Source organism: Harpia harpyja, chromosome 3 (genome assembly GCF_026419915.1).
Source record: "Harpia harpyja isolate bHarHar1 chromosome 3, bHarHar1 primary haplotype, whole genome shotgun sequence".
Classification (NCBI taxonomy): Eukaryota; Metazoa; Chordata; class Aves; order Accipitriformes; family Accipitridae; genus Harpia; species Harpia harpyja.
This window is the reverse complement of record NC_068942.1, coordinates 69,255,771-69,277,331: the sequence shown is the minus strand read 5'-3', so window position 1 is coordinate 69,277,331 and position 21,561 is coordinate 69,255,771. Positions and strand designations below refer to the sequence as shown.

General features: G+C 45.5%; 1 protein-coding gene across 8 annotated transcripts in view; it reads right to left on the bottom strand.

The window, feature by feature from the left end:
* The window catches only part of EML1 (EMAP like 1), a 131,053-nt gene that overhangs the window by 105,198 nt on the left and 4,294 nt on the right, over positions 1 to 21,561 (bottom strand). For 4 of the 8 annotated variants that reach the window (XM_052783136.1, XM_052783131.1, XM_052783137.1 and 1 more), the window contains exon 1: positions 2,537 to 2,764. The exons of 1 other annotated variant lie outside the window; for it this stretch is intronic. In XM_052783136.1, coding sequence (XP_052639096.1) covers positions 2,537 to 2,663 — 127 coding nt within the window. In that variant the 5' untranslated portion in view covers positions 2,664 to 2,764. Of the gene's footprint in view, positions 1 to 2,536; positions 2,766 to 21,561 lie in introns of those variants that run through there. 3 more of the 8 variants (XM_052783130.1, XM_052783138.1, XM_052783139.1) reach the window with 1 other exon arrangement.

Sequence of the window (21,561 nt, the reverse complement as noted above, 5' to 3'; positions counted from 1 at the left end):
GGGTTCTTTTTTCCAGACTGCAAACACAATAATGGAAACATTCATTCATTGGCTTGCGTACACATTTAGTGCTATATATGGATTGTGGACACAAATGACAAATTTGGCTTACATCGCCAGAGATATGTCATCTTAAAATCAGAGTAAGAGAACAGACTCCATGTATGTATGTGAAATCTTCATGGTCATTTTCACATACCCGTTTTGCTTCCTATTTACATCAAATTAGCAGCAAATTAGCTCCTCACCATGTCCTTGCTAAGAAGCAGGAGCTTCAACTGTGGTGGCAGCTTGCCCTCTTCAGAGGTACCAACTCAATCACTTGCTACCATCCCACAGTGCCTAATGTCACCCTGAGGGATGTAAAAAACTAATTTCTACCAGCAAGCATCCCTTAAAATGTTTTGGAAGATGATACCAGTCCAAAGCAGATGGGACAGGTCTGCCACTGCCATCTGCCTAGGGAAGGTACCACCTCGAGCCCCATTTTTGAGAGAACACAGGTACAGTGCAGCGTGTCCAAGGGGATGAAAAGAGCCCCTCTCACAGAAAACAGAATATAGGTGCCCCAGCAAGTCAAGCTGGACACAATCCCCTTGCTTCGAGCACACAGCTGTCGAGGGGGTAAATATGAAGGCGAGACAGACCAAGTTCTGAAGTACATCCCACAGAGTCAGCGTCCTGAGAGCATGAGCAGCTGGTTAATCTGATTAAAGGAGATGGAAAAACATCTTGAGGATGACACGTCCGGGGGGAGAAGATCAGTGTGCAGTAAAAGCCAGAGAAGTGCCTGGGTGCACGCATGGTTCAGTGTCGATAGCAGAACACGTGCAGGAGACAACCCAGTACGACTGTTCCCTGCACAGCTTCATGGTACCCTCCAAAAGCTACCGTCCCCACCTCCCCCAGGTGCCTGGCACGTTGGGGGTTCCCTTCCTGCACATGCTGGGCAATGTGATCTCCAACAGTATGATTAAAAGTAGTATCATTTATCCACATCTCTCTATCTTATCTCTTTATTTTGAACAAAGAAGAACCCATGAGGATGGATTCCTCATTCAATCTATTGTAGACTACAGGCAATACATGACCCAGGATCTTCTCAAAGATTTTTGATAGAAAGGAAAAATATCTGCTCTTCCACAAACCCTGGTATTCAACCTCCCAGCTGGATAGTTTCAAATAGCTTCAGAGATCTCTCTGTACTTCTGTCTTTCAATAGCTCCTGGATGTCTGACACAGCCCTACTCTTGGCTTGTGCCAGGATGAAGTGCCTTGGCTCCTTAACAGATCTCCTCTATCTTCACTGTGCATGAGCCTATTCCACAAGAGCAAGCTTAACATTTTTGTAAAGCTCTCTCTGAACAAAGCAGCCAGCTCCAAAAGCATCTTTCTACCTGAGCTGTCTCAGCTGCTCACAGTTAATGAGTCACATGCTATATAGTACAGCGATGGGGCTGTCAGAAGGGTTTTTGAACCTGTTCTCACTGTGCAGAGCCCAGGTTTGATACATGCATAATTCAGATAATACCGTTTGCTGCTGTGATGCCAATTGCTGGACTCGGGCAGCTTTGTGGGATCAAGCGCTGTGGAGGGAAGGACTGCTGGGGACATTGGCAGCGTACAGCAATCGCCTACAGCACCTCCCGGGACTACACCTGCAGACCACAGAGTCACTGCTGTGTGCAGACAGCGGTCCCTGTACCCTGGTACGGGAGAGCTGGTATTTCTGGGGCTGGGTAGAAATGCAACACATTCTTCTCTTTTAAATCTGGTTTTGGGGTATGCTGCCAAGCTGTACAATGCAGGGAGAAAGACAATACAGCCATTTAATCTACATAGATTAGTCTCTGTATGAACTCCAATCCTGGATTTTCTTGGCTAGATCTCAGGATGGGGGTTAGTTTTGTTAGCTAATGAGTAACATAAAAAGATCTACAAGTCTACTAGTTAGGAAAATGAAATATATTTAAAACCAGGTATATTGATTGCTTATCTTGTTTTTTTCCTTGCTGACTGAAACTACAGTTATGTATAATCTCAAGACGGTAAGCAACAAATCCTTTCTTATTAAAGTAACTTAAACCATTAATGGCATTATAGCTTGCTTTAGATTTGTAGTCCTTTTTTTACTGCCACCTGTCTACATTCCAGACTGTACTGAAGGAAAAGGAAAGCTATTTTCTGTTCTAAACTCACACTAAAACACTGACCGTGAACAAATAATACTTAAAAAGAAACAAGTCTATGAGGTCTTCAGAGCTCAGCACTGAGTCAGAACGATTTTTCTTGCTGTAGTGTGGTATTTAAAATCAGGCAATACAGAAACAAACTCTATCTTACAGCATCATATCCAGACCACGGAAAACATCATTGCAGTAACCCTGTCTACTTACTACTTGACACCAAGCCACCATCACACTTAAGGAAAATTAATTACTTTATAGATGGAGTTAAAATCCCAGCTGCTATAAAATACAAGATAATCCTCATGCCAACGGCAATGTGGAATTAAGTAATGGAAGAAACAAGTGACCTGCACAGAACTCTGGTGCTCCACTGTGGTCTGCCTGGGCTGGTTCCTCAGGGATGGACTTCATGTTCCTCAGCGATGCCCCCGAAGCAGCTGGTGGGTTATGTCCAGGACTCAAAGGGTTCTGCATGAGAGGCAGCTGGGTGCCTTATCTTCTTTTTATTTATGTGAAGGTTACAATGGCAGCAGACAGCAATGCATAGACACTAAATTAATTAAGCTGTTTTTAAGCCACAGCATTAAGGTGATGTCATAAGAACCCGCTTAGGATGGCAAGGTCACTGGAAAGGGAGAGTACACATCCTGCAATAAAAGAATTTGTAGTTTGGAGGGCTTGTGTGGGATGCCTTGTGTGGGCTTGTTTTTCAAACCTGGCACCACCTGGAGAAGTACTTTTTCTATCCATTGAAACATCCAGCAGCATCTCTGATTTAAACAGGAGAAGAGCTGGTACACCTGCTTCAACCATGAGCAACACACATTATATACTCAGAAATGCATAAAATAGATACATTTGGAAACACACAGAACTGGAAAATATTTTGATGCAAGAAAACATAGTTTGTATAATTTAGGCCAGACTGAGTTTGTGTTTGCATACAAGCATGTTCAGTTAGGCACATGTCAGGCGATCAGAAATCTGCTTAGCTTACCACTTGCATTGACATGGCATTGCATTGCAGTTTTGCACTAATAGTTTGATTATGTTGTACAACTGAGCCTGAGATTTTTTTTCTCTGTTTCCTAAGTAACTAGTTTTGTAAAAATCAAGAACAGCAGCAATTAGTTTTTATTTTCTTCATTGCCTTACAAAAAAAAAAATTAGGGAGACTCTAACAGAAGAAACAAAGCAGATGCTGATGTATTGCAAGCTCTTATGATGCTATTGCTTCATTGTGAAATATTTCTACTAACAAATGTTGAGCATCTGAACTGTAGCCATAATCCTCTCATACAGAAGCCTTTTCTACAGCTCGTACAGAGTAAGTGCAAGCCTGTGTCTTCAGCATTAATGGAATCAGCTGAAGTGAGTAATGCCTTGTGTATCCTAAGGCTGTGATCCTGTAAACACGGTAAAAAGATGGCAGTGTTGGTTTTTCTAAGCAGTCAGTCCCACACGAGGTAAAGTGAGTCAGAGCATTCAAGATGGATGGGCAGCTCTCAGAAAGGAGCTTTTGTTCCTCGTCTCCAGTCTCTAACAGTCACAATGAAATCGTCTCTACCATCTACCTATTAGCATCAACATCACTGGGGCTGTTTGTGTGGGAAACACTCGTGAATATAAGTAAAGGTCACACAAGGAGACTCTTAAATCAGGATCTTTTTTTTTGTACCAAGCTTAAAATGACCACGCTGATGACCCACCACTGCCTCCCATAAGGAAAAGCTAGAGGCAGCTAGAGACACAGGTGGGGATCAATTTGTCACTGAGAGCTTTACAGTAACAACTATTTATCCTTGTCTGCAGTGTTCATACAAACAACTGAAGAGAAACATTTCTATTCACTACATGGCAATCTCCTACCCTTTCTTTTCCTGATAGCCGTTACTTGTAATTGCAACAAGAATAATATCCTGAGGGCTTTATGCTGATCTGCTGGATTTGAACATCAACCTCTCAACTTAGAGCCTCTATATTCCCCACCGCCAGACGAGTACACACTGTTTCTGCTATCCAGTAAAAGCTTATGAAACAAGCTTAGACCCGCGTAGATTTTACCACCAGTTTCATACAAGGAACTGAATGTAAAATCCACTTGGTAATCATGAAAAACCGGAAGGCAGATGAAATAGCTCTGTTCCACTCTCGATGCCGCAGGGCACGTTTTGTCCCGACCTGTGCGTGATACAGCAGCACTGCAGGCAGCGAGCTGTAAGGGCTCTGAAGCCAGGCAGCACATGCCAAAGAGCAGGTGTGCTCTCTTAAGTGTTCCTTCTTGTAGTATCTCAGCATTTCTGAGTGCTCGAAGGTTATATACTAGCTATGCTTCAATGGTGCGGAAAAGCACTTTCCATTCAAAGTGAATAGCCATCAAAGTAATAGAGAAAATTGTTAAGTGCTGTCAATGGAGACATCTTTGCTTTTTTATAGATGCGTTAATGGAATGCCCTGCCACAAATCATAACGGGTTTGCAGCCTGTTACTTCCAAATGGTGAATATAATGATAAAAACAAATACTGTGTTACCCACTGGTTTCCATTATTGGGCTAAATTATTGGATTAAATCATGATCCCCAGAGCTGAAGTCAAAGGATTTTGCCCAGAGCAATGACTAGGATATCAGAAGACGCAATCTCCTTGATCCCCACAGGGGAGCTGAGGGGAAGCATGGGAGCAGGGGGGTGGCAGCACAAAGGGTGCCTGAGCCCCCCCATTCTACCCACCACATGCGAATGCACATTGGGAGAATGAACCACTGCATGGATGCACGCACACACACACACACACGTATATATATGTCTGTGGGCCCTGCTGCACAGCCAAGCCAAGGGTACTCAGCCCTGCCCATCCATACAAGGAAGCCCAGCATTGCTCCGTATGGATTTTTAGTGGCTCCTATGTAGTGCTTCACAGTTTGCTTGAGGTAAAAGGCAAAAGAAATGTAGGCACTGCTGCTAAAAATAGCCAGTTATGCCCTCGATGATTCATTTGTTGATGGGGAGTACCCATAAGTGCCTCTATCTAAACAGTCTGTTCTCTGGCTCACTATCTCCTGTGCCAGCTCGTATATGTCTCTCCAGTCTTGCTCAGTCTGTTTTCCTATGGGTTATATCTTCTTTAGCTAAATATAGTAGGACAGTCTATTTATCTCCCTCCATGGCAGCAAGACCCAAGCATGACTTCCTCCTGCTCTAGGAATTTCATAAATAAATCACTGTCTATTATTTCCCTGGGAGCATATAGCATTACAAAAAAACCAAACCAAACAAAAAACAACAAACAAACCCAAGGAATCATCCCTTTCTCAGGTTAGATATGTTGGAAAAATAACAGAAACAGGAATATGCTGTTAAACTTCAGTGGCAGACCTCTTTGCATTGCTCTGATTTATGCAAGTAATAAATAATTGCGCTGAATGACTTCTTGAGGTACAGCTAAAGAAGGCTTCATGTGAGAAAGAAAGCTTTGTGTGATTTAACTCCCCATCCCCCAAACATACACAGTCAGGGTGATGACCAGGATTTAAATCACTGTCCTGTAAATTGCCATGGATTGGGAGAAAATGAAATTGGGCCCTTTGGTGATGTCCTTGTAGTGCAAGTGACTGTTTATGAGTGTATAACTGAGCTTATTGATAGGCATTCTGAACTTGAAACAGGGTCTGTTTGGAGCTGTTGGATTTTTTAGTATCTGTTACAATATCACTATATTTCTGGAACTATCCCATGGTTTTTTGTAAGCAAGCTCTACCCATCACAATCCCTAGGAAGAATGAGGGAACAAAATGCTTCTTCAGTTGCACTACAGGTTTCTTTATGTCTGCTCCAGTGCGAAGGGCAGGTAAATCAGATGTGGTTTAGGTGAGAGAGCAGGGCAACAGGTGTATAGTGATGTTACTGACATGAGTCCCAAACACAGAGGACCCAAAACCTGCTTTTCCTCCAGAGCATCCCTTCAGCTGCACGTGGCCGAGTCAGGCCTTTCCCAGGATTGAAACCGTCACTCACTACATGGTGTGCCCATGAACACCGGCTCCAGAGGGAACGAATCTGGGATGCTGTGATTAATGGCTTTTGCCTTCTTTTTAAATTTCTTTCTTTCTTTTTTTCTTCTAATGGGATCTCATGTTTGACATCTTTTATCTTTTGATGCGGGGACTTGCTGATAACTAATAAAATATAGCTGGTTTTAATTTTTGCTGCTAAGAGTCATTTTGTGAGGTATTTAAGTTGCAGTAGGATAACTGGGGAATAATAAATAAATCCTTTGTGTAGCGATACTTAGTTACTGAATATTTAGTCTCCTCAGTTTAGACAAGCCACGTAACCAGATTTTATTGTCATTATTTTTTTTGGTAACAAAATAGTATTTTCTTGATACCTTCACTGATATTATTTGGCAGTCCCCTTTCTTATTTTTCTCTGTAGACACAATCTGTCTTTGTTAGGAAATGTCATTACCACTGATGAAGGTAGTGATTTCTTTAGGCAGTCTGCACATAATACTACGTGTCCTTATTTGAGCACAACAAGACATACCAGCATATTTGTCTTCCCATTTGTAAAAGTTTCCCCAAACACTTTCCCTTCCAACAGCTCGTTCATGATCCATACTGCACATGCTTAGACTACATACATCATGTTAGCAAGGCAACATCGGCAAACTTGTGATTTATCCCTGTTTTCCCTCAAGAGCCAGGCATGCACAATTCTACACTCGAAGAGGAAAGCTGCTGGCTCCCAGCAGCCAAAAAGCACAGCAAGACTCATGTGCTGTGGCTCCCCCTGAATGAGTAAGCAGCTGAAAATAATACTGCTTACATTTTCTTTGGCAACGGGGGTTATAGACAATATTTTTCCTCCTTTTCAAATTTTCTGTGAACCAACTAGTGCAAGATCACAGCTAACATAACTGGAACACAGACTCTAGTTTGTAGTGCTGTAGCTGGCTTCATCTCTGACAGACCACCTCTGAAATACTGATAAATTCATCCGTGAGATATTCTGCTCTTTTCTGCGTAGTAGTGGATTTTGCAGCTAGTGTTTCTCTTTTTATGTAATCTGACCCTATCTTAGTCCCACTCTTAATGCTCCTCACTATCAGCCAAGGCATTAATCTCTAGACTGTGTCCTAAATCCATTCCTGGAAAGGCGATGGAAGTAGGTATTAATGATATTTTTCAGTTCAACCAGTACATGCCATAAAGATTACATTTGTGCAAGACACGCCAGAACAAAGATACACTTGTCAGTTGATGCATGTTTGGATAAAACAATTTAAAAGAAAAATAATAGATGAGATCTTGAGATTTTAGGAACCTAAGTTCCATCCTAACCGAGTAAGACCAAGCTAAGCTCCCTCCAATCAATAAAAAGATTTAAAAGAGGAATGAGACAGACTCAGGGTGCATATACATCCAGGCATCTTGCAGCTGATAATTTCTGCTTGTGGCGATGACACATAGCACCATTCAATGGCCTTCAGGGGTTTGTGCTTATTCAGTGGTGAGCACGTGCAGTACCTCTCCTGCAAGAGATACGCTGGGATTGATTTCCAAGTGGTGGAGCGACAGGCTGTCCCACTGGAGGGCATTAGGAGGAAAGGACATCAGCTGGGAAAAGAAACAGAGACCCAGGCAACTCCAATAGAAAAGAACAGAACTAGAAAACATCTGTGAATTAGGCCCTTAAATCTAGACTATTAATAGCTGCAGAATGGGTCTCCTTTAAACATGGACCTTCATTGCCCAAGTCCCCAAAATGAACTGTCCAAACTCTAATCTCTGAACCTCACGTGACAGTTTTGATGTTTACAGTAAATGAAAAATCATTTTTCTGACTGCTGCTTCACATGTGACATTGTTGCAGTAAGTTCTTTGCAAATAAAGAAGATAATGATTGGATGCATTTTTATATACATGTTAAGTGAATAAGTGAGCTTCATGGGCATCTTTATTTCACCCCTTTCCAGAAAAAAAACCAACCAACCTCTAAGAGCCTTGTAAAAATCGGACTTTTTTCCAGCTATCATCAAGCACAGGCAGTGCAGGCTAGCACACAGGGCAGCAGGAGCATTAACATCAAGCACTGCCGACAAACCAAGCGGGGCTGGAGCCTGGCAGAGGACCAGCAGTCAGCCCTTCCCCTGCGCAGCCCCAGGGCACTGCTCAGGAAAGGGTCGAGGTCTGCCATGGAGGGTGGCTAGTACTGATTTCTACACCGCTTCCTAAATGCTTCTCCACACCGTCTGGTCACAACGTCCCAGCCCAGTTAGTTAGGATGCCCTCTGCTAGAGGATTTGAATCCTCTCAAGAAGCTGTCGGATAAGCAGCAGTGCTTCTCTGCTCAGCAATGTCAGGACTCCAGCATTTGTGGGTACACACAGAAGTGGCAAGTTGGGCTGAAAGGTCTGAACTGGCATTTATATTGGAGCTCCAGTGCTCACGATAGGATCTGAGACTCGGGTACCCAAACCTTTGCTCCTTCCCGGGAACCTGAGTTCCCTGTGGGCTTGAAGTGGCTTAGCAGCCTGTGATTCACTCACAAACCATGAAAGACCTCAGAGGCTAAATTCCAGCCATCCCGTGAGATCCAGGTTGGGACACAGGCCAGCTGGGCCACCCTTTGCCATTAAGTGGAGCAAGGTCTAAGTATCTCTAAAAATGGGCCTCTGTCCTTATTCAGGGAAACCTCCCTTTCATTCTACATATTTCATATCTGAGTAAGGGCTCAAAAAATTCAAAACAAAACCAAAATAAGGATTGGATTCATTAACTATTAATACTATTCATTACTAGTATTTCTACAGTAGCATTTGCATGCATGAAACTTCAGTACAAATGAAAATATAACCCTCCTTCACATATCTTACGAGTTCATTTATATGCAACGTAGCTTGTAAAGAGACAGCAAACAAAAGACCTGGGAGGAAGAGGATTTACTCTGAATAAGCTGATATCTACAAATGATTCTGAATCATATTGGAATTAAGTGACTTAGTGCCACTAATGCCACTGGCACTGCTGCTAGCCCTGACACTGGTGAGGGACTTAATCTAAGAGGCTCTTTTGATTTCTCAGAGGTTCCTAATGGTTAATTTTCTATTCCTTTTCCTTTTTTTTATTTCTCCTTCTTTAGGACTTGTCAGACAGAAAGGCTGATGTGTGAAAGGATCTAATCTAGGCTATGCTTAGGTTATGACAGGCAGGAGATGGAGGAACAAAAGAGGAGCAGGACAGAAAAAATATCTTGCAGTTCAGCTGAGCCACTGATATTTGCTAATTGCAATAAATATGATACTGCACAGAAGCTTCTAATGAGCTTATATAAAGCATTTTAATGGGATGCTGTCAGGTTAAACATTGTGTTTAAAAACATAAATGTCCTTAATAATTCCAGATTAAAACAGAATGAAGTTTGAATACCCAATTAATTTTTTCCCTCTTTGTACCAGAGTCTGAACTGTATTTCACACAACTCAGCCACTGAAACAGATGGGGTTTTACTCTGATGCTTCCAGGCTGGAGCACACCTACATCATACGAGAGATCATAGTGCATGGATGCCCCAGGCAGCGTTGGAAACACAGCTGCAGAGATGCAGAGGGGCCATGTTATGGCCTGGCTTGCCCAGCTGCCCGGGCAGCTCTTGGTAGCTTTGGCCCAGCCTCGGGCTCCCAGGACGGCAGCTCTGGGGCTTGCAGGAGGGTTTCCCCCCCAGCACAGCAGCTCTGGGGCTTGCAGGAGGGTTTTCCCTGGGTGTTGCTCTGTGCAATGGGGCTGTTGCAGCTCCACCAGGACCAGCCTGGGGGTCCTCACACGGCCCTGGATCGCACCGAGCAGCTTCATTTTCTTGTTTTAGCACATAACTTAAATGTTTCCATGTTTAGATTACAGGCCTTTCAGAGCTGAGTTTAAATCCAGAGCAGTGACTATGTTGAGTTTAACTGAAACTGAAGGAAAGAGCCTGTGGAAACTTCTTCACAAAGAAGTTTTGTAAATAGTGTTTTGATACTATGGTGATGGGTCCTTAGAACTGCCGACTCCATTTTTCTTCCTATTCAATCCCTTAGTTTTCTTCCAAACCTGCAGATCTTAGTCCTGTCCTACATGGCAGTGTCGATTGTGCATTTTTATGCATCAAAGAAGTGCCAAGGAAATCATACTTAGAAAATAGCGATGCTGTATCTACTTCCCAGCTGAGCCCCTCAGAAAGTGGGGGGGAGGGGGGGGGCAAATGCATTTCTCTGCCTTGGTATCTCCAGGGGCTCTGGATGTGTCCATTTACCCTGGGGTTTGGTAAACCACAAAGGATGGGCCAAATCTGAGAAGGCTGAGAGTGCAATGGATTGTGCCCAAACAAGAAAATCCGTTCACAGACTGAAGGGCTCGGGTATGTTGCCTTGTGGAAGCAACACCAAGGACGTGCTTGAGGTCATGTCCTCTGCTGTTCGCATCATCTGCCTGCTGAAGCCCCCCTTGGTGCCAGCCCTGCAGCCCTGCAGTCCACCCTCGCGCGAGGGTGAGCCCGAGGATGGCCCCCCCCGCCGCCTGCTGTAAGAGCAGTGGGACTGTGCTGGCAGCCGGAGCTTGGCCTGTGGATCACAGGGAGTCTGATCCCCAAAGCCCCTGGGCTTCAGACCACGATCGCCACGAGCCTCTTCTGGTAGGTGCAGCCTCTCTCTAGCATTTGAAGCATCTAAGTTTATCTATTCCCACCTACCAGAAAGACACTGCAGCAAATTTAGTGGGCTTCTGCATTTGCTATCTAGCAAATTCTCCTCTCCCAGATGGAAAGATCCTCTGCTTCTTTTGTACTGAAGAAGCAGAGAAAATAAATGCTTTCAAATAACCCACAATATGGATGACTTCAACAGAAGCAAGAACAAGCACTTAGAGAGCGATAGAAGGATTACTGTTGCCACATATCATTATCTGGGGGAGGCCAAGCCCGATGCGCTGGAAGCTTTGTAAACATCTCAGACTACTTAGGGAAGCTGCAACACAAGCTGAAACGTTTGAAAATGTATTTTTCATAAACCATGCATTTCCCAAATGAGTATGGACAAATTTGGGTCTGGAACGAGTCCAGTGAGCATGATGAACTACCACTAGGGAAGAGCAGAGGCAATTGTTTTGTGTTACCCCCTCCTTCCTGGAATGATGCAATATCTCTTAAATTCAGTGGGAGGGGAAAAAAAAAAAAACCGCCTATGAAATATAATAAGGATAAAAGTTTGTTCTGATTTCCTCAACCTCCCAAAGCCTGCTGGGCACAAGTCTGTGTTCGCTAAATACTGCAGTCTCCTGGCCCAGCCAATTGAGCAATTGACTGTGTTTTCTGTTTACTTCTTTTTCCAATCTCTTTCATAAGCCAAAGATAAAGCCAGTACAGCTCCAGCTGTACTTTTGAACCCATGTTTAAATGAGGTGGAAATAAATCTTAATGAGATTGTCCAGCCCTATTACCTTAAGTAGTATACCTCAAATGAACCCTGCTAAAGGCTGTAATTCCCTTCTGAGATTTCAGTGACATGAGCAAGTGGCTCATATTTCACTATTGTGGTTTGGGTCATCATTGGAGACTTATAGAATTCCACCTTTATTGCATGAGAATTGGAGAAAGCTGCCTTTATTAAAGATGTGAAAGTAATAGAAGATGCTTTCCTCTAACAAGTGCAAAGAAATTTCTCCTGATCTTCACTCCAAGCAGAAAATTACTTTTGCATTTCTACTTCATGAGTATTCAGATGCAAAAACTTTACTCACATAAACTCTTATGATTGGTATTTTGATGCTTCCTATTCCATCTCTGGATACAATCAAGGTATTTTCCCAGGACTTGCTGCCGGACAGAGCAAGGAAGGCAGCAGCAGACGGGCAGGACTGGAATAACCGAGGAAGGGCTGGAGAGGTCTCAGACTGGGTGTCTCCAGGGAGCACCGTACTGCAGCAAAGACATCACTTATTTAGGATCTCTTGAGAACCACATATGCAGTTGAAGAGAGACCATTTTTAAGAAGCACTTGCCTAAGATAATATGTAAGAAGGGAAGGGGTGGTCCAAAGCCTTTGGAAACCTGCATCAGCGTCCTTCAGGGCACAGGGCATGTGCCATTCACGTGAAGGGCATGTGGAGCTCCAGTAGGTAGAAAGAAGAAATCAGTCTTCCTAGCCCAAACCTACGTGACTGTGCAGTAAATGGAATTTTTAGATCCCATTGTGCCCACAGCAGTCAATGGGTAACCCACAAAATGAAGGTCCAGAGGAGAAATTTCTCCTCCTTGCCTAAATTTAACATAAGGCCTTGAAAATACAGAGAAGGCAGCCAAGCATCATCAGTAGCCAGAGAATTTAGACAAGGAAGGTAACTCAGTTCTGCTAACTGGCTTTTGGGAAATAATGGAAGCAGAAACAAGGATCTAATAACCTTTTAGTGAACTAAAGTTAACTTCCAGCTCCGGGCAGAAACCTAAGGCTATCTCTAACTGTAGACCAAGCTCAGTGAAGAATTAGCATTCCTGCTGATTTTTCACATGTTTTGTAGATGTTTGACACCAGATCAACACACAGAAATTCGAGTACCTGGGTTCATCAGATGCTATTAACTGCTGAGAGGAGAGGTCTGGGGCTCATTGCAAGTAATGATTTCACACAGAGGAACAAGACCAAGCCTGGAGAAGTTGTACTAGAGGACGCCTGCCCAGCTGCCTTCGCTCCACGGCGTTCTCCAGGCAGCCAACTTGTAAACAGCCTGGCCTGCGGCAAGGCAGTGCATCGAGTAGTGGAAAGTAAATTTGATCTCCCTGTGCCGGCTCCTCACTCCAAACAACTCCGTTCGAGCTCGTTCCCGAGAACGCAGGCGCTCTGAGTGGCAAAGACACAGCTGTTTGGGCGGGCTCGGGGCTGTGCTGGGATGGACTCACGCTACAGCCTTGTCTTGCCCTTCACGTGAACTCATTAAAGCGTCCAGTTGCCTCCAGTTCTCCTCTGTCCCTGAAGGCAGCTTAATTAACGAGGCAGATTGTCAATAGAACAATTGCCTTGGAACAAGGAAATCTTTAAAGATTTGGCACCATTATCTAGGATAACCCAGCTGCTGAACTTCATCAGGAAAAGGAAACAAATGCTAAACGTGCAGTCAACTTTGAGGCACATTTCTGAGGGAGAAAGTAAAACCAATTTAGGAAAACTGAGTGTTTTCGAATCCTGTATCTCCTTGGACAAAACGGAGACATTCGGCTCCTGTCTACCATTGTGTCTCATAGCCATAGAGTAGTGAGTTTTCTCATGCACCTTGGGGTGCTCCTCTGCCTCCTCTCCCCTGCAGGGACACAGGACCTTAAGAGCGAGGGACATGGCACGGGAGCACATGTGCTGCTCCGGGAACTGGCTCTGTCCTAGTGAGGTCCCGATGGCCACATGGGACAGTCAGATGCTTACGCTCAGGGTCTGATGGTCCTTCTGCATCCCCAGAGCCTAAAACAGTGCTGAAGCCTCACTGGTGTCGGTTATGTTTTGATTGATCTGAGCAGTGAAGCACCTACAGTAGGGAGGGGAAACTCATCATGCCTCGACAAAAATGTGTCATCCGGTCACTTTTCAGTGGTAGTCTCCTTCCAGTGTAGTGGGAGAAGACTGAAAAGCCGTCGTCTTACTCCCCCTGCTTTATAGGACGTCAGAGCAGGCAGGGAGTAGTAAAGGACAGCAAAAAGACTCTTCAGCTACTTTATGTGCGGGGAGGCTCCCCAAAGGTCTGAAGAAACCAAATAATTGTAGGAGAGGAGTTTGCTGAGAAAACAAACACTCCTCCTGTGAAAAACTGTGAGCAGATTGAATGCTTTCCCTGGAGTTTTCCAATTTTTTCATTAAATGACTCAAAATGAAAACATGCAAAAATGTGGTTGGTGTTTAAAAAGACAGTTTTTGTTAGAGAAATATTATTCTCCAGCCTACACACGTGAGCATTGTATGCCTCAGCCTTCCATATCTGTTCCAGATACTACACATTCACTCACACTCTCCCACATGATGCTTCTCCCTATGCCTTAGATGATTAAATACCTGACCAAAACATCTTTGAAAAAAAATCCTCACTCTCCAGTGGCATAAGACTCCTCATGTGTTGCTAACTGTGTGAAAACAGACGGTGCATAGACATCTTGACAACCCCCAAAAACTCATGACCCAAGAAACCTGGCTTTAGAAAAAAAATTAAAACAAATCTTATGAGGCTCATGCTAAACATCAAAGAGTTGGCAGCACTGAGATGAATCAAACGATCTAGGTGAAATTTCCCAGAGAAATTGCTTCCATTTCATCAGTGTACTGTCTGTTTTCAAACAGTTATGCTGGAATATACCATTTGGAATTTATGATAGATGCAGGAAATAATAGTTTCCTTCTCAAAATCCTTTCCACATGCGGTCCATATGCCTGCAGCACAAACGGATTGCAATCTCGTGCCTAAGTCAGATGGGTGTGAGAAGGCCAGCTGACTGTTGTAGCAACAGGATAAACCTGGCAGCCTCTGCTCTGCGGTAGAAGAGCTGTAGAAAATGACAGATTTAGTGTCCTGGGGTGGACAGGTATCAGGGGTGCTTGTGTGTGAGGCTATCAACACTGTAGAGCATCTCCAAACAATTGGTAAAGTATCAAGTTATTATTACAAGTATACTTATTGCTAGAGATCTAGTTATGAGGTGTCAGATTATTTTGTATTTTATGCCATAAGTGTTTCCAACAAGCTGTTTATCATAACATCACAGCTTCACCTGTTAGAGATATTGAATATGGTAAGGAATGCAATTCCAGGAAGATCAAGGATGATTTCAGGCTAAGTCAGCTTGAAAAGTATTGCTGGGAACTGGATTGCATCTGTGCCTCAGCTGCAGAGCAGCTCTCGAAAAGAGAAGAGTTGCTCCACGGAGCAACTGTGGAAATGAAGCTTTCCACAAATGGTCACTGATGGCATGTTCCTCATCTCCTTGTGCCAGACCAGAGACCGCGGACCTGATTTACAGACATGCCCAACACTCATATCTGCAAATGAAGTTTGAAAATATGAAATACGGTGCTGTGCTGGGTGCTCTGAAAGAAGAGCTCCTCAGCATCTTGGATTAGACACCCATATGAGTGGGAACTGGACTTGGCTTAATCTTGTTGTGCCTCAGTCCCTCATATATAAACTCCGAGTAATACCACACACATGGCTGTGACATACTGCTAAGTCCTATCTAGCAATGTTTCAGTAGGGGAAATAATACAAAACAGTCACTGAGTTTTAATTAGGTGCAAATATAAATACGTTTCTCTGAATAATCACGCTGGGAGAAAGAATGACTAATGCACGGTTCTTCCCACGCACCAAGAGAGTGCTTGCTGGTGAGGTCTCACGCAGCAAACCTCACCAGCCACACAGCACAGGGCTCAGGCTGTCTGTCTTAAGAAGAAGAACCAAGTTGACCTAGCCACAGTCTGTATCTGTAGGTCAGGTGGATAAAGATATTTCTGAGATTTTAAGAGAGTCGTGATCCAAATTCACTGGAGTGAATGCAAAGGCAGATGGCAAAGGCAAAGGCAGGGACTTGGAGAATAAAAAACTGCCCACTGTAGGAGAAGATCAGGTTTGAGACCATCTAAGGATCCTGAAGGTGCACAAGTCCATGGGACCTGATGAGATGCATCTGCGGGTCCTGAGGGAACTGGCAGATGAAGTGGCTAACCCACTATCCATCATATTTGAGAAGTCGTGGCAGTCCAGCGAAGTTCCCACTGACTGGAAAAGGGGAAACATAACCCCCATTTTTAAAAAGGGAAAAAAGGAAGACCCGGGGAACGACAGGCCAGTCAGTCTCACCTCTGTGCCTGGCAAGATCATGGAGCAGATCCTCCTGGAAACTATGCTAAGGCACAGGGAAAATAAGGAGGTAATTGGTGACAGCCAATGTGGCTTCACTAAGGGCAAATCGTGCCTGACAAATCTGGTGGCCTTCTACAATGGGGTTGCAGCACTGCTGGATAAGGGAAGAGCAACAGACATCATCTACCTGGACTTGTGCAAAGCATTTGACACTGTCCTGCACCACATCCTTGTCTCTAAATTGGAGAGACGTGGATTTGATGGATGGACCACTCGGTGGATAAGGAATTGGCTGGATGGTCACACTCAAAAGAGTTGTGGTCAATGGCTCAATGTCGGAGTGGAGAGCAGTGCTGAGTGGCGTTCCTCAGGGGTCGGTATTGGGACCGGTGCTGTTTAATGTCTTTGTCGGCGACACAGACAGTGGGATCGAGTGCACCCTTGGCAAGTTTGCTGATGACACCAAGCTCTGTGGTGCTGTTGACATGCTGGAGGGAAGGAATGCCATCCAGAGGGACCTTGACAGGCTTGAGAGGTGGGCCCGTGTGAACCTTATGAAGTTCAACAAGACCAAGTGCAAGGTCCTGCACATGGGTCGAGGCAATCCCAAGCACAAATACAGGCTGGGCGATGAGTGGATTGAGAGCAGCCCTGCGGAGAAGGACTTGGAGGTATTAGTGGATGAAAAACTGAATATGAGCCGGCAATGCGCACTCGCAGCCCAGAAATCCAGTCGCATTCTGGGCTGCATCAAAACAAGCATGATGAGCAGGTCGAGGGAGGTGATTCTCCCCCTCTACTCTGCTCTGGTGAGACCCCACCTGGAGTACTGTGTTCACCTCTGGGGACCCAACAGAAGAAAGACATGGACCTGCTTGAGTGGGTCCAGAGGAGGGCCACAAAGAGGATCAGGGGCCTGGAGCACCTCCCCTATGAGGACAGGCTGAGAGAGTTGGGGTTGTGCAGCCTGGAGAAGAGAAGGCTCCAGGGAGACCTTATAGCAGCCTTCCAGTACTTACAGGGGTCCTACAGGAAAGATGGGAGGGACTCTTTAACAGGGAGTGTAGTGATAGGACGAGGGGTAATGGTTTCAAACTGAAAGAGGGTAGATTTAGATTAGCTATTAAGAAAAAACTCTACTGTAAGGGTGGTGAGGCACTGGAACAGGTTGCCCAGAGAGGTTGTGGATGCCCCATCCCTGGAAGTGTCCAAGGCCAGGTTGGATGGGGCTTTGAGCAACCTGGTCTAGGGGAAGGTGTCCCTGCCCATGGCAGGGGGGTTGGAACTAGGTGATCTTTAAGGTCTCTTCCAATGCAAACCATTCTGTGATTCTACGATTCTCTTGGCTTCAAGGGGTCTGGATCAGGCTTCTAAAGCTCTTCCTTCCCCCTGTGGGGGGAAGCAGGAGATGCACAAGTTTTAAGCTTAACCTGAAGCTAGGTCCTTCTTAATTCCTGTGATATGATCAAGCACAACCTGAGACCTTCAGCTTGCTGTCACCTTTGTAGATTTTTGAGTATCTGAACACTTAGGTGTTCAGATGTTGCACATGGGTCTTTTTGGTGTGCTTTTACTCCTTTGTTGTGTCAGCAAGGCCTCTTCAGTCAACTTGTTTAGCTACAGGAGTTTTCACCCCACCCTGGCTTCAGGCTGGAGACCCCTTGCCTGGGTAGCTGGCTGCCTGCTGGGGTTTGACACGTTTTTACAACTCATGGAGCTGCTGAAGTGCGGTGTCATTCTCTCATCAGAGCTTCTGGGGAGAAGCAGGAACAATTGTACCCACCTGAGTGAACTAGCAGAGCTGCTACTCGCACAAATATGCCCCAGCCAATGGCCCTGGGGGTCCTCTCCCACTGCTGGTTGCAGCAGCAAGGATTTTACCATTTTCACGGTAGTTTTATTAGTTACTGGGAAGCGTTCTGTGTGCTGTGAAATTGAGGGGTACTGGCAAAGCCACAGCATATCCTGCAGCTCCGCAAAGAGCACATCACAAAGGGTAAGTGTGCACGAGTGCTGTGCAGGCAGCAAGTAAATGTATTTATCTGCAAAATAGATGAGAACTATGTGAAATGCCAAGTTTGGCAAGTAGTGTCTATGGATTTATGAGGGGATTTTGGACCTAAACCTGTCAAATATCTCTCCAAACTCTTCATTTCATGCCCTCACACTAGCTGATGTGGGTGAAAGCCTTTGCTCTCCCAAGGAGCTCTGAAGTGATGGAAACATGAGCCACGCAAACGGTACTGAGAGTGGTGACGGGGCGCTGGGACGTTCCTGCTGGGGCGGTCAGGAGGAGCTGAGATGAACGAGCCATTGGCACCTCTGTGAAATGCTCCCTGTTATCTGTGATGGGGACAGCACTGTGCTTTCCTAAATCTTCTTGGAATTTGTTGTGACTCGTCAAAGGCCACAGCCAATTTATTGAGCCCAGTTTGGAGTCATTTGAGCAAGGGCTTGCAGAGCCAGGCTTTTCCTCCAAAAGCAATTTCTGTGATTGACAGACCGTGTGCAGAACCAAAGAGCAGCTCTGACCAGTCCCCACGTGCCCCAGTGACTCAACGGTGACTTCAGCTGCTCCATGAAACCCAGGACTCCTTTGGGGCACTGATCCTGGGCACTGTCAATGGGTCCATACCCAGCACCTGGTGTTTGTCAGGATCCCATTCCTCTGCCCCAGAGTTTCTTTCCCACAAGGAAGAAAGCATTTTGGGGGATCTTGCCAGTCTTTTAGGTGAGTTTTAGAGGACGTTTGAGATCTAAGGGAATCCTGAATGCTACAAATTGAACTGTGGAGACCATTAGTGTGTGGTGAGGGAGCTGATCACAGACCATTAGGAAAGAAATGACAGGGACAGAGAAGCAACTGAATATGTAGATGAGAGACTGGGCACTCACCAGGTTGGTGGGAGGGCAAACTGGGCATTTGATTTGGAGTCTGTATGGCAAAATAAGGGAAGGGTGCCCCACCCTCTAAATTACTGCCTGTAAAACAGGTCTGCAGCAAGAGAGGGCTCCCGACAGCAAGAAGCAAATGCAATTATGGCTTCTAAATGCCGACGGCTTAACACAGACTATGTTGGAAATGCTGCAGATGTTGTGAGGCATGGAGGAGAGGGGGAGAAAAAACACATCAGTTGCTTTTTGCATGCCTTAAGTTACTGTAAACATCATGGAATAAGACTCTTCAGAAATGTGCTGTACAGCCTGTGCAAGTGCTCTTGCTCACAGACCCTGGGCCAAATTACAGCTTCCAAGTATTTCTACAGATAAGCAAAATCCTCCTGTCGGTGGCGGGGGCGGAGAGGAGGAGCACTTGGGAACTATGTGGCATCTTCTGTATTTCCCCAACCAGCATCCCAGCTGCAAACTTTCATGCTAACTTCAGCTGTCTCTAATGACTGCTTGAAAGACCTCTCCTTCTTCAGCACTCCCCCACAAAAAAAAAAAAAAAGAAAAGAAAAGAAAAAAAAAATTCTCTCTTATACTCCCAGATAGGATTTCAGTACTTTTCTGCAAACTTAGACTTCTGAAAATGGGTGTTTATGTCTCTGCTAGCTCAGATACCTCCCACTTGGAGCCCCAGTAGTGCATAGCACACATACTCACATTTTGCTTTAGAAATGCAAGTGAGCAGGCACAGCCCCCACCTGCCTGGCAGCCAAATATTTAGCCTAATCCACAGAAGGACATCTCACCTGCTACACTTTAAATGCAGACCCTGAAGATGCAGCCTAACCCTGTGCCTTTGCTCAGGACACTCCTGGAACATAGTCAGCTCCCACCTAACAACCGCCAAGCCCCAGGGACAGGACACCCGTGTCCCGCTGCTGCAATAAACCTCCAAAATGCAGCCTATGGACTCTCACAGGACACACACCACTCAGTGTCACCCATCCCGATCCACCCAAATCGCTTGTCGTCCCTCGCTGCCGTGCCGCTGCAGCCAGCACGGGGAGCTGGGGCAGGAGCAGCCAGCTGGGCTGCCGAGCCAGCGGGCCAGGGCCGGGGCTCCTAGGTCTGTGCTTAGTCCTAAGCAAAGCCTTGGAGCAGAAAAAGCAGGGAAGTGGTCAAGTCACCATCCCTGGAGGTATTTAAAAGACGTGTAGATGTGGCACTTAGGGACATGGTTTAGTGGTGGACTTGGGAATGTGAGGTTTATGGTTGGACTCCATGATCTTAAAGGTCTTTTCCAACCTAAATGATTCTATGATTCTATATAGATCTGGAGCAGCCAGAGAGCCAGGAGGCAGAGGGCAGGAGCCAGTGGGGATTTCCTCTCTGTCCCTCCCTGGGACAGGGCTTACCCCACACCTGAGCAGGCGGAGGAGGGCTGCCGGCCCGGGTGAGCACGGCACAGAGCTCTTGGGAAAAGAGGGGAGAGCAGGAGGGAGCCATATGGGCTGCAGGAAATCCCCTGGGATTTCAGCCAAACCAGATGAAACTGCTTCATGGATAGGATGCTCTCCTATGGAAAGTTGCATGCAGAGAGATGATGTCTTCCCCAGCAAGCCTGGATCAATCAGTGGCCGAAGCAAGAGCACAACCCACTATTAGGAAAAATTTCTTCACCAAAAGGGTTGTCAAGCATTGGAACAGGCTGCCCAGGGAAGTGGTTGAGTCACCATCCCTGGAGGTATTTAAAAGACTTGTAGATGTGGCGCTTAGGGACATGGTTTAGTGGTGGACTTGGCAGTGTGAGGTTAATTGTTGGACTTGATGATCTTAAATGTCTTTCCAACGTAAATGATTCTATGATTCTAAATGGGGTAAATGCTGGCATTTGGAAATGCTTCTTTTTTGAGGATTTATACTGACCGTCAGACAGTTTTGCTTTCCCTCTTTAAGACGTTTGACTCAGCCATGTCCATTGCAGCTGCAGAGCATCTTTAAATTACTTCGCGGTGGCATTTAGCAAGTTAGCCAAGAGCAAGGCTGGACTTGTAGACCTCCAGATGAAATCCCTAGACAGACTTCAGGCAATGTGCAGTGGCACCTAACTCCAGCAACCGGAGCAAGGCTGCACAGCTTCATTGATAGCGCTATAGAGGCAGTCATTCACAGTCACTCTTCATTCGGGCTTCACACCTTTCTTTCCCGAACCCAAAAGCTTTATATGCTTTTTTTTCGTTGTTTCTAAGAGTACTGACTGCAAGATTGCTTGTGCCTCACTGTGCAAAGCTAGATCTGCAGGCATGGGAGCCCCAACACCCTGGCCTCACCTTCCCCTGGCTGGGGGATGCTCCTGGGGAGTTCCAAGCATACAAGCCAGTGCTGGTGATTTTAGTGGGGTCAGGAGCTGTCCTTCATGCTGCAGACCACTCTCTTGAGATGCTTAAGACATGCCATTACCTTCCTAACCTGCAGCAGGTAGCTGGGTTGATATGCTGAAAAAACCTTGCCACTTCCCTGCTTATCCCAGAGCACTAAGTGCAGTCTGTACAGCAATCCTGCAAGATGATTTCAGTGTGTTGCCTTTTACTGAGGGTCTCACCCTGCAAACAGTAGTA